At 38.6% G+C, this 13,799-nt stretch overlaps 1 protein-coding gene across 3 annotated transcripts in view; it reads right to left on the bottom strand.

Annotated features, from left to right (window-relative positions):
• The window catches only part of mapre2 (microtubule-associated protein, RP/EB family, member 2), a 128,526-nt gene that overhangs the window by 38,323 nt on the left and 76,404 nt on the right, over positions 1–13,799 (bottom strand). For all 3 annotated transcript variants that reach the window (XM_078216136.1, XM_078216135.1, XM_078216134.1), the window contains exon 3: positions 329–474. In XM_078216136.1, coding sequence (XP_078072262.1) covers positions 329–474 — 146 coding nt within the window. The remainder of the gene's footprint in view (positions 1–328; positions 475–13,799) is intronic.

The following is a 13,799-nucleotide window of genomic DNA, read 5'->3' as shown; positions in this document are numbered from 1 at the left end:
TAGAGGATTAACTGGATAGCAGGCTGCCATGATTGGCAGGAGCGTAATAAACTCCACCACACGAAAATTCTTGCCCATGATTTCCAAGGAACTGATCCTAAAACACTTAATTCAATGTCACTAACAAATTTCTCCCCAAAATGTGACATAGTGAAAACCCATCTACATAAAAGCTCCAAGAATACAGTACCTCTTACCCTTCCAACAGCTTAGCTAATGTAACCAAAGCAATGCCATCGGATATTTGCTAGGACAATGAGAAATTCAATCCTTTGCCCAAAGTTGTTACTACTAACAGCAGCCTAAATAATCTGAAACCTGTACTTACTTTATCAACATTCATTCTCTTAAACGATGCCTGTAGCAGTTTGAAATTGTGTATGTATTCATGTTCCAATTTAGCCTGGAATTTTACTTTCTTCAAACTAATACAGCCAGAGAATAACATATCCATGAACTGGCAGTATGCTGCACCTGAAAAAAGATGATAAAAATAAATGTGCGTCATGATGCCATTTAAAGTATTTGTCAGAGAATAATGTTTTTGGCCACAAACATGGATCATCTGAACAATTTCCAGCTATATTTGAGGAGGTACACCAGATAAATTCCTCAAGATGTTACTGGAAAAAAAAAACACTATACAAGAAAAATAACCTACAACTCTCAGGCTTAAGAGAACTTTTTTTCTCGGTAGTTTATTTTTCTCTCCGAATAATTCTATGTCACTTACCTCACTCTGCTCATTAAACATCTATTAGTTATTTTAGTTTAAATAGCTGCATTTATTCACAGATTTATGCAAAAAGTATTCATTTCAAGTTTAAGTCATGGAACACAATGGACAAAAACAAACACAATGCATTTAAAACACAGTTTATAATTTGCATTTAATGACCGTATGTGGAAAAACCAAAATCTCTTTGCAGGATTAATTGCAATTTCTTTAGTTAATTTCTTGATGCAGTTACTTCTTTTTGGCCAAATAAATTGCTCAAAAAGAACCAACTGTGCAGGACAAATTGGTTGCACCCAAAGGTACAAAAGATGAAGATGATTAGCAAAAAGGCTAGCCAAAGTATTAAAAGCTCTCGCTCAATTAAGAGTTTAACTTGCACCACTAGACTGGAACTGAAATGGAAAAGTGGGTTATTTTCAGCTTTTCTCGGAGCTGAAGATCATCCAGAAAATGCACAGCATTAAGTAACTGTTTCCCAGCATGACTGAAAACAAAAGTGGTATTAAACAACAAAAACACACTACAATTTGAAATGATGGTCTCCTTGGTGTATAAAAGTTTACTTAGCACTCCAACATCTGATAAAATGAAAAACTGGACATGCAATTACACATTTATTCATGACAAATTGACACGAGCATTGATGCGCAAGTTATACATTCTTTTAATTTCATTAGCAAGCGTACTGCAGAGCGTACCTACAAGAGCGTACTAAAAATATTTCTAGAAATAAATCTACTCTGGTGCATTTCTACATTCAGTTAATTTCACCCACAAGATTGTTAATTGTCTTCAAATATAGTATTTCTATTTTGAATAACCATACTAGTAGTTGGTGATAAAGGATCAAGAGCATCAACTTAAAATGCCCAGAATTTTTCAATTAGTTGGATTATTGTGGATAGAATCAGAGATAACATGGTTCTATCACCAACTCCCCACCAGTTCAAGGATGTATTTGTTACCAGTTTCAAATAAATAAATCTGGTGCAACAGTATTCCAGAAAAAAAAAGAGTTGCTCCATCTTCATTGGCTGGTACAAAGAGGACTATTGCTGTACCTGATTCAACTGTAGAGATTAAGAGTCAATTTTGGATGACAACGATGGCTTTTGACATCACAACTTTGACCTCTGGTGGAGTAGTAGATGGGAACAATATTACCACTAAGCAAGTGGTAATAGGGTAAGGGCTTAGGGTAAGGCTGAAAGGAAGCACCTAATACTGGGACAGCTGAACTCATGCATATATGATGTGAAAATAGGCATCTCTATGAAGTTTACTGTAGCTAGCCAATGATCAAACTGCCTCAATAACTGAATTAAGATACGCAAAAGAACACCTCAATGCAGCTTGCTACTGCATTGAAGATTATTATAATCTGATAAAATTTAGTCTAATGCATAGGATAACAGATGACGCTTGTGAAAAGACACACTGGCTTTGAATGCAGTTATTTGCATTGTATTGGGCAGAAGAGGATTTGTTTCATGGACAAAACTCTTCTCATGTTATTTAACACTTGAAAAGTGACAATCGAGTCAGTAACTAGGGCAGTATGGTGGCAAGCACTGCTGCCTCACAGCGCCAAGTACCTGGGCTCAATTACGTCTTTGGCTGTCTGTGTGGAGTTTGCGTGTTCTCCCTGTGTTTGCGTGGGTTTCCTCCAGGTGCAGTCCAAAGATGTGCAAGTTAGGTGGATTAGCCATGTTAAATTGCCCCGTAGTGTCCGGACACGTGTAGGTAAGGTGGATTGGCCATGGTGAATCCACAGGGTTACGGAGATAGGACAAAGGGGAGGGCCTGGGTAAGATGCTCTTTCGGAGAGTCGGTGCAGACACAATGGGCCAAATGTTCTCCTTCTGCACTGTAAGGGATTCTATGGTTCTAGTGCAGCATGTAGCAAATCACCCAAAGTGCAATAAATCCAGAGCTGTCTCTACTCCGTAGGCTACCAGAGACCTTTGTGATGATCTGGAAATAATCGTGGTTGAAGAGTGGGAAAGTGGGAATTTTGAGAAATCTTTCAAAACTGAAACTTTCAAGCTCCAGTCCATCTTGGCATTACAGCCATCAAATAGCAATGCAAATAATCAGACAATTGCTATAAAGCATGTTAAAGATTGAGCTAATTCTTCCACTGTTTCTTGGGTTCAGCCTCATTCAGCACTTCAGGTGGGATCTACGGGATTATGTTTGACGATTCAGACATTTTCCAGAAGGTATATGAACATCCAGTTATCTTGCAAATAGAGTAATTGATGAAAAGTAATCCGCTCCCTGTGAATTTAAGGAAGAGCACCAAAGATGATCTTCACTGCTACACACATTAAAGACTGATGTCATTAGTGTGGATTGGGAATGTGGAGAAAGCCTGGTGAAAATCCTCAGCAAAACTAGTATATATTAGTTTGCAATATTAGAGCAACAATTGGAGCATACCTCCTCCAAGCACTAGTCAGCACCAAGGAACTTTCTGGCATATTCTGAAACATCACCAGAACAGATAGCGGACTGCCTCTTGACACCACTGGAGCCTGGTATTGTTGGCATGATGAGTTAATTTTCTTGAGGAACTGCATCACTGCTGGGAACAGCATCTGCAGACAAGAGCACCTTGTTGAGGCAGGAGTGCTTTGAGAAAGAGTTCTATCCATGGCAATATTTGCTTCCAACCCACCCCTGCTAATTCTTAGCTTTTCCTTGCCAAAGCTGGGGCAGACATTGTAATATTCCCTAACAATTATGGACAGAGAACCTAAAGCAAAGAGGACACAAATAAGATGCCATGTTTTAGTAAACATTTGTTCCGTGCATCTCTGGCTTCCTGCACAAATCTTTATCTACAGATTTATCTGCATTTGGAATCTTTAGCACCATTGGAAGTTTAGTTGATTTGATGTGGCAATGGAATTGGTATTAACCATAACTTTAAAAATAATTATTTTATGAATTCTTGTGATGTGGACATCACTATCAAAGCCAGCAACTATTTTCCAGTCCTAGTCACCCTTGCAAAGACAGCATCGACCTGCTTTCTTGAAATTGTAGTCAGTGTTGTGAAGGCAATCCCACAGTGCTGTTAGGTAGGGAGTTCCAGGATTGACCAGGAAGGAACAGTGAAATATTTCTAAAATCAGGATGGCGTGTGACTTGAAGGAGAATACCATATCAACTAAAGCATAACTTCTTTGCATAGCATAGATAAAAAAATACACCAAAAACAAATTGATTTAAACATTGGAAACAGAACCAAAACAATAAGACAAAAAATTATATAATGAGTTGTAAAATGAACGTCTTATAGTACTTTATAAAGGGTTTGGACAGCATCATGGATTTGCAAATGACAAAAACTCATGCCTAGCCCTTACGTATCATGAGAGTGAAATATTGTATGGGGGATCTGTTACATGGATTCACGATAAGATTATCCTGTGCCAGATATGGAAAGGATAGCATGGTGCTAACTTCCAACTTTGATGGGGCAGGGAATTGGCAGGGTTAAATTGGCTACCTGTTGCACACCATGCCCGATTTTTCTTTCCTCTTAAGTTAATGGAAAGGACAATTAAATTGGCTAGTGGTCAACCGATTTTATACCACCCGATTCAGGCCCCCACCACTGTTGAAAGTAACCTCCAATGGATCCTGAGGCTGACATTGTTCAAATTTTCCTGAAGATAAAAGCAAAAGCTTTGATACTGGTGTTATGGGGCTGTAAGTTCCATACATTTATGATACTGAAGCAGCAGCGTTACCTCAAACCAAAATTCTGTCTTTGAGGATAATTTTGCTACAGTTCATTTTTCTGTTTAGTCACCTACGTCTAGTATCACAATTGGCTGGTCAACTTAGATTTACTAGTTCTGGAATTGATAGTGGAGGACACATTGAGAGTCAAGTCAGACACTCATATCTCTCACCCACTATCCTAGCAACCACTGTCCTGCCTCAAACACCATCTCCAGCTGCAAAAAGGACTATGAGCATCCTTCATAAATATCAGTTGGTGAAAATTGTCCAGTCAATATACCATAATTTTCAATACTCTATTATGAAAATTACAAAAAAGCCATTGAAAAAGAAACACACATTCACCAGAGAATAGCAGGAATGAGAACTGAGTCATGAGAAGACATTGAGATTATTTCATCAGGGACAAAGATGAAGAAGATTTAATAAAGGTTTCTAAAATGATGAATAATTTGATTGAGTAAACAGGTAAATTCACTGGAAAATACCACCATGAAAATATTCATCTGATCAGAACACCGCATGAATTTGTAAAAGTAAATCATACCTGATGAACTTGACTAAATATGCCAAAGTAGTGGGCAGTAGTCTGTGGAAGTTATTTATATGTACTTCCGAAAGTGATAAAAGAGAGACTATTGGCTAAAGTTGAAGTGCATAGAATTATTTACCTCATTAGGAGATTCCCTGTGCAGTAGGAAACAAAAAGTAGTAAAAATGGATAGTCTAATTGGCAAAACACGACATGTGTTCTGTAAGGATCCTTGTTGGGGTCTCAACTATTCACTGTATTTAATAACCATTAGATGAAGGAATAGAAAGATAAATATCCAAACATGTCGTAGACACAGAAGATAAGGAACGTTGTTAGAGTGTAAACGGAAACATAAAATTATTTTTTTAAATTAAAATGAGTAGGCAAAACTGGCAAATGGATTTCATTATTGGGAAAATATGTTGGTCATCCAGTGGACGTAAAAGAATAGAGCAAGGTTTTTTTAAAAAAATGTTTAAAAGCTAGAAACAAGGTCCAAAGGTACTTGGGAAGGTCCAAATATATAGAACATTAAAATATCATGAATAGGTACTGCAAATAATCAAAAAGGCTCATTGGAATTCTGCCCTTTACAACATATCCAGAGGTTGGAATACAAGCGGATAGAATCATGCTTCATCTCTACAAAGCCCTATACAACAAACACACCGAGTATTGTTAACAGTACTGGGCACCACACCTCAGGAAAGGAATGCTGACCTTTCAATGAATGCAATGTAGATTTACCAGCTTCGGAGAGTATGGACGTTTGGTGAGAAGAGGGAAATTTTAAATATCTTCCAACAATTTAGCATTGTTTGCATTTGTGTTTAACATTTAACTGCAAGTACTGTTTAACTTCTAGTCTCATCCAGGGGACTATGTAGGGGGATAGAAGTTATCTATTGGCAGCAGCCAAAAGCGTAAATTACTTAAAGAAACTAACCTGAACTGGTCTCTGCTGTACCTGGGTTCAGCTAATCCCTTTGTTCAGAACATATACCTTCAGACACGTTTACATGCGAACAGCACTGAGTGCAGCTTTGGACAGAGTGTGGAAGTTTGGTGAGAAGAGGCAGTTTTGTGAGGAGGAAAGGGCGGTAGTCCTTTGCTTTTCTTAACTTTCTCACCCTGCAGGAACTGGTTTCTGTTGTACTACAGGGGAGATGAGCTGTTGTTGAGTATCTGGTGAATATCCGCTAAGTGGTCGAGATCTATTTTCCAAAAGTTTAAAATAGTGCTGAGTTTGTGATAATTCTTTTTTAAAATCGAAAAGAACATAAATAATTGAATAGAATAGTTACGTACTTAATTAAAGCTCAGAAGTATGGCTGGACAGGTGATGCATCAACACTGCAGCACATGATACAGGTGTTATCGAGTGCAAGCACATCTGCAGTCAGTGCCTGCGACATGTGGAGCTTCGACTCAGTCATTGAGCTGGAGGCTGAGGTGCGGACACATCAGGGAGGGTGAGATTAACCTGGACACTTTGTTTTAGGAGGCAGACACACCACCGTGGATAGAATTTTCTGGTTTGGAAAGTTTCCTCCAGTTTCCTCCCACAGTCCAAAGATGTGCAGGTTAGGTAGATTGGCCATGCTAAATTGACCCTTAGTGTCCCAAGATATGTAGGTTTGCGGGTTTGTCAAGTTAAATGCATGATGTTATAGGGATGAGGCCTGGGTAAGATGCTCTGTCGGAGAGTCAGTGCAGACTTGATATGCCAAATGGCCTCCTTCTGCACCGAAGGGATTCTATGAAAAACAAATTACATTAATCATGGGCGACTTTAATCTTCAGTGGATTGGGAAAACCAAATTGGCAGAGGTAACCATGAGGAAGAATTCATAGATTGTATTCGGGACAAGTTTCCTGGAACAATATGCTGTGGATCCAACCAGAATCAAGCTATTTTGGATCTGACAATGTATAATGAAGCTGGTTTAGTCAACAATCTCAGAGTCAAAGATCCTCTAGGAAACAGTGAATATAACATGGAAAAATTTAGCATTCAGTTTGAGAGTGAGAAACTTAAGAAAAACTGTGCTTAACTTAAATAAGGATAATTACAAAAGAATGAGGGCAGAATTGGCTGGAGTGGACTGGGAAGGGAGTTTAGCAGAAAAAATGGTTGATCAGTAATGGGAGACAAATGAAAATAGTCCATGACTCACAACAAAGATATGTAACAGTGAGGGAGAAGGTTTCTAGGAAGGGGAATCAATCAACTATGATGAACCAAGGAAGTTAACAATAGTATTAAACTGACAGAAAAAAAAAACAATGCGGCAACAGAGGATTCGGAAAGTTTTAAAAACCAACAAAAGATGACCAAAGAGAGAGTGAGAAGATAAACCGAGAGTAAATGAGCAAGTGATATAAAAACAGACAACAAGAGCTTCTTTAAATATATAAAAAAGAGGGAGGCCAACGTGAACATAGGCCCCTCAGACATTGAGACTGGGGAAATAATAATGGGGAACCAGGAAATGGCAGAGAAGTTAAATAAATATTTTGCACGAATCTTCATGGTGGAAGAGACAAATAACGTTCCAAAAATATGAAATCATCAAGGGGCAAAGGAGGCAGGAAATAAATTCATCACGAGAGAAAAAATGCTGGGAAAATAATGGGACTAAAGGCCGATAAGTCCTCTGGGCCTGGTGGGTTGCATCCTAGGATAGTAAATGAGATAGTGAATGCACTGGTACTAATCTTCCAAGATTTCTTAACTTCTGGAAAAGTCCCAGTGGATTGGAAAAAATGCCTTCTTCAAACATATAGAAGTCAGTGAGTTGGGATGAGGGACATTTTCTGGAATGCAACCTATAACAAGTGCCACAGGGATCAGTGTTGGGGCCGCAATTATTTACAAAATACATTAATGACTTGGATGAGGGAAGTGACATAGTATTGCCAAGTTTGCAGATGACACAAAAATGGGGGGATGGGGGGGGGGGGGGGGACAAGTGGTGAGGATGACACAGTTTACATGGGGATATAGAGGTTAAATTGAGTAGGAAAAAAATAGCAGATGGAATATAATGTAAGAAAATGTAAGGTGATGCACTTTGGTAGGAAGAATAAAGAAGCTGAATGTTATTAAAATGAAGAAAGACTGCAGAAAGGTTTAGCACAAAGGGATTTGGGGGTCTTCGTGCATAAATCACAAAAGCTAGCATGCAAGTTCAGCAGATTAATGGAGCAGCAATGGAATGTTGGCCTTTATTTCAAAGGGAATGGTGTATAAAAATAAGGAAAAACTATATACAAGGCACAAGTTAGACCACACCTGGAATACTGTGAACGGTTTTGGTTCCTTTATCTAAGGAAATATATAATGGCACAGGAGGCAATCCAGAGAAGGTTCACGAGGTTGATCCTAGGTATGGAGGAAATTTTTTGAGCAGAGGTTGATTACTCATTGAAGTTTAGAAGAAGAAGAAATAACCCAATTGAAACACACAATTCGCAGGGGTCTTGACAGGGTGGGTGCTGATGGGTAGGTCACCCATTTAAGATGTTGATGGGGAGGAATTTCTTCTCTGAAAGGGTAGTAAATCTGTGTAATTTTTTACCGCTGAGGGCTGTAGAGGCTGGGTCATTAAGTATGTTTAAGGCTATGGTAGACAGATTTTTAATCAGTAACTGAACCAAGGCTTATGTGGATAAGCTGGGAAAATGGAGTTGAGGATCATCATCTCAGATTAGACATGCTCTCATTGAATGGTGGAGCTGATTCGATGGGCAGAATGAACTACTCCTGCTCTTTTGTCTTCTGGTATGCAGTGATCATCTTCCAGAATTCTAAAGATTCTGGAATGATTCCTGCAGAATGGTCAGCAGCAAATATTCATGAAGGGAGGGAATGAATGAGAGAAAAAAAAAGAGTAAACAGGAAACTACAGACCTGCTAGTCTCACATCAGTAGCAGGGAAAATGCTGGAATTTGTTATAAAGGATGCAATAAATGTACACTCAGAGAATAATTATCTGATCGAGTACAACCCACATGGATTTATGAAAGGGAAATCATGTCTGACAAACCTGCTCAAGGATGTTAAAGTGGAGTCAATGGACGTAGTGTATTTGAATTTTCAGAACCCTCTTGATAAGGTCTCCCACGGAAGTTGGTTAGTAAATTAAAGTACTTGGGATAGGCAAAGATTAAGGATTGGTTGACAGACCGAAAACATAGTAGAAATAAATGGGTCATTCTCATGTTAGCAGGCCATGACTAGTGGGATATTGCAAGGATCAGTACTTGGGACCCAGTTGTTCATAATGATTTGTACATGGAGACCAATTGCATTGTTTCCAATTTGCCAGATGACATAAAGCTAGGTTGGTCCAAGTGTTGTGAGGAAGATGAGAGGCGATTTGAACAGACAGTGAGTGGGCAAGAATATGGCAGGTGGAATATATGGAAAAATGAGAGGTTATCCACTTTGGTAGGAGGAACATATGTGCAGAGTATTTCTTAAATAGTGAAACTGCCCAAGGGGCAAAGTGCCAATGCCCGGGAACACCTTGACACTGCCCATTGGGTATGGCCTGATGAAGTGATTGGTGGAGGTATGTGTGTGTGTGTGTGTGTGGCGGCGTCCTGCTGCCACTTTGCAGTCAGGATCAGTGGGGCAAAGAGGCCACGGAGAGCCGGCAATGTGGGGCCACTGTGCATGTGCCGATCTCAGCACTGACAGATCGGCGCATGCGCAGTGGCCTACTCACAGCTTTATAACGAGATACCCACTAGTGACTTATGCAGTGCACAGAGTGTGGGAGATTCTTCTCTGAACTTCCACTGAAAAAAAAACAGCATGAATTGCTCCAGTTTTCACACAAATTTGACACTTAGGCCCTGATTTTTTTTACCAGGACAGGCGAGGCTTGCAGAACAGCATTCTCTGTTGGCCTTGGGCGTGATCTTAGAACCAGAGTTTTCAGGAATAAAATAGGGAAACATTTCTTCACACAAAGAGTGGTAAAAATTTGGAACTCTCTTGCATAAACAAAAATTGATACAAAATCAATTGTTAATTTTAAACAGAGCTGGAGTTTTGTTACCTAAAGGTATCAAGATAGGTAGGCTAGGTGGCCTATTCCTGTTCCTATGTTTCAATCTTCCTGAAGACTGTTTTTCTGGAGCACGTATTACTTTGCCACAGGGAAAAGTTGAGCCACAGCCCATTGTATTTTTAGGAGGAAGGTTGATAAACATTTGTAACAGAAAAACAGATGCATGATTTTGGAAAAGAAAGCATGGTGGGATTTATTTAGTTTGCTCCATCAAAGAGCATGCTGAGATGATCAGTCTTCTGTATTATAAACTTCTATTGTTCTAAATTCCTTCTTCATAAAAACACACTAAGCTCCAGTGCATCCAAGTGGAATAAATGTGCAATTATTTTAGTTTTTAAACTGAAAAAAGTGATTCTCTGCATATTTAAATTTCTACCAACTATGTTTCACATTAGTGCCACAAAAGTGAGGATTTGCTCATATAATTTAAAAATAAATGGTGTACTGCTGTTTAAGAGATAAAGGTATGCAGTTTTTTTATTCCTATGATAACATTAGCATGTCAACCTGAAGTACTAAGTACTATAACCAGTGCATATTTTTATATCCTGAACAACATAATGTTATCAAAGGTCCATTCCTGGACAGCTAAACATTAAATAGAAGAATTGGGAAGATACTAGTTCTCAGAAACAACTATATGAAAATATCTAGTTAATTATAATCAATTCATTTCAGTAAGGTATTTGACAAGAACCCATATGGCAAACTGGTCAACAAAGTGAGATCTCATGCAATGCAGGGGAAGATGGCAGGTTAGATCCATCATTGGCTTAGTGACAGAAAACAAAAGATGATGGTTGATGGATATTTTTGCAAATGGAAAGCGATATCCAGTGGTGTTCTACAGGGCTCAGTCTGGGGGCCCTTGCTGTATATATTAATGATTCAGACTTAAAATGTGGATGGCACGATTGGGAAATATGAAGATGGCACACAAATTGGCCAGTTGATAGTCAAGAGGATAGTTGTCGACTCTAAAATGATATTAATGGTTTGGTTGAATGGGCAGAGAAGTGGCAAATGGAAATCAATCTGGAAAAATGTAAGGTACTACATTTGATAAAGGCAAACAAGGAAATACTCAATAAATGGGAAAATATTGAGGGGGATTGAGGAAGTGAGAGACCTTGCATGTTCACCGGTCCTTAAAGGTTGCAGGACAGGTGGACAAGAAACCATATGGAATGGTTGCCTTTATTGGGCGTGGTATCGAATACAAAAACAGGGATGTAACATTTGAACTGTGGCTGGTTAGGCCACAGCTGTAATTTTATGCACAGTTCTGGTCACATTACAGGAAGGACATAATTGCTCTGGAGATCATGCAGAGATTTACAAGAATGTCGCTAGCTATGAGGGGGGACTAAGGCTGTTTTCCTAAGGACAGAGGAAGCCAAAGAGTGGCCTAATTGAGGTGTAGAAAATTATGAGGCACCTAGACAGGGAAAACGTGTTTTCCCCTTCTGAGGGGTCAATTATCTAAGGACATAGGTTTAAGGTGGTTGATAGAAGGATTTGAGAAGACATGCAGAAAAGCTTTTTCACCCAGAGGATGGTGGGCATTTGGAATTCACTGCCTAAGTTGGTGATTGAGGCTAACTCTCAGCTCATTTAGAAGGTAACCTGTAAGGCTACAGACCAGGTTCTGGAAAGTGGAATTAGAAATAAAGGCTAGTTTAATTTTTTCTCCTTTTTAGCCAACAGAGACACAAAGGGCTGAATGGCCTTGTGCTGCATCATAACTTTGATTCAATGTGGCTTCAAAAGGAGTAGGTTTTAAACTAGTTTGAGGTGGTGACAATAAACATTAACACAGGGAAGTCATATGGTGCAGTGCATTTAGGTTTGCAAATTGTCATTGATATTATTCATTGGAGTGTTGTACACCTTTCACAGGTACAAAGTAAAGTAAATTGTTTTATGTATGAATTTTAACTCATTTATTTATCTGACTTCAAAGGAAATTAAATGCAGCAAACCTGCAATTTAGTACAGATCCTCAGTTCTTTGATTTTTGAAATTAGGTTGGATGAAAAGATTGCAATTTTATTTTCACAATTCAATTCCAATCAGCATCAAGTTTGCAAGACAAATTTGATGAATTAAAGATTAATTTCTAAAAACATTTTTTTGAAAAATGTACCCATTATGGTACATTTTTGTATTTTTCATTCAGCATATTTGCAAATATCTTGTGATGGGGAACTCACTTATGCTGGTACTGTTTAAGATCCAAGGAAGATGGTTGGGCTCTCTGTACCAGTCAACTGTGGTCTCATAATTATGTGCTGCAAATGTTACCCCAGTCCCAGAGTGGATGTTATCCTGGGCTTACTACAATCAGTAATAAATCAATCCATTGCAGGATTTGAGAATGGAGCTGACACCGCAGAATTTTCTGAGGGGGACTCCATTCTGTTATATCGGTTTAGTTCAGATTGTTGACATCTCTGTAAACACTCTGTTTACAATTTCACTACCTTCAATGTCAAAGTACTGATTGTATTTCAAACGTACATGAAGGAAAAACAAGAAAAAAAGTATGCAACGAGTGACCAGTCACTATTTGTTAACGTGTTTGCAAGACACTATAGCTCCAGTCATGAGCAAGAAAGAGATTTGGCTTTGGTGGATGAGGTGAATGCAAGCTGTTTTGGAGTCCATTGTTGGTTACGCATGATTACTGAATGCTGCAGTACAGTAGTCTCACCGACACAGAAACTTGAGTTCTCGGAAAACACAACTTGCTCTTGAATCAAGAGCAATTGCAAGTGACACAGGTTAAAAGCCCACTGATGTTCCTGCTGATAGGACACAGCAGACTTTCATTGCCATCTAAGAGTTCACTTTTAATTTTTTTAAATTAGTAATCAACAAGCATTGATTTTCCAATCTTTATACACAAAAGGAATGACTCATTTCTGTTTAAGTCAGAAACCCCATTACAGCATCATCTGATCAGTAGTGGTAGTTTGAGTACTAATACAAAAGCAAAAACTATGGATGCTGGAAGTATGAAATCAAAATAAAAAAGTGCAGGAAATAATCAGCTCAGGCAGTTCTGATGAAAGGTCATGCATCTGAAACATAACTGTTTCCATAGATGCTGTGTGACCTGCTGAGTCTTTCTAGCATACTTTACTTAATTATTGTGGAGGCAGTTTGAGTTTCAGCTAGGCAGTCCGCATTTACATTGCTCAATCATTGTCTGATGCAGAAGGGAGCTCTTATACCTGCAGACAGACTCTTGCAGAGCTTTTTCCTTACTAAAGAACATTTAAATATTTAGAATATCTGAAGAGAACATCTGCTTCAAAAATCAGATAGGTTAATTAAGCATCCAGGGTTGCAGCATGAGCAATTTTAAGAAATTTTAAGAAACAGTTTTAACTGAAGTTGGAGTACATGCAGTTTCAAACCAAAATCAGAGAGTCGCGCCCTGCTTTGCTCTCATCAATTCAGTCCCACTGCTCTAAATTTAGTAATTTGCGCTTTGCATCAATGTTCAGTGTGCAATGAAAATATACTGAGGAAAAGCAGCAAATTTCCAACAAATATTCATGTGAATAATTTCCAAATACTCTGGATCAATACAAATTAGCTTCTAAAACGGAGTAATGGGTTAGCATATTACAAAGGACTATTTCATCCATTATAAAATAATCGTCAGAAACAGTACTT

This window comes from Mustelus asterias, chromosome 7 (assembly GCF_964213995.1).
Source record: "Mustelus asterias chromosome 7, sMusAst1.hap1.1, whole genome shotgun sequence".
Lineage (NCBI taxonomy): Eukaryota > Metazoa > Chordata > Chondrichthyes > Carcharhiniformes > Triakidae > Mustelus > Mustelus asterias.
Note: the sequence above shows the minus strand (reverse complement) of the source record. Positions and strands in the feature narration are given on the sequence as shown.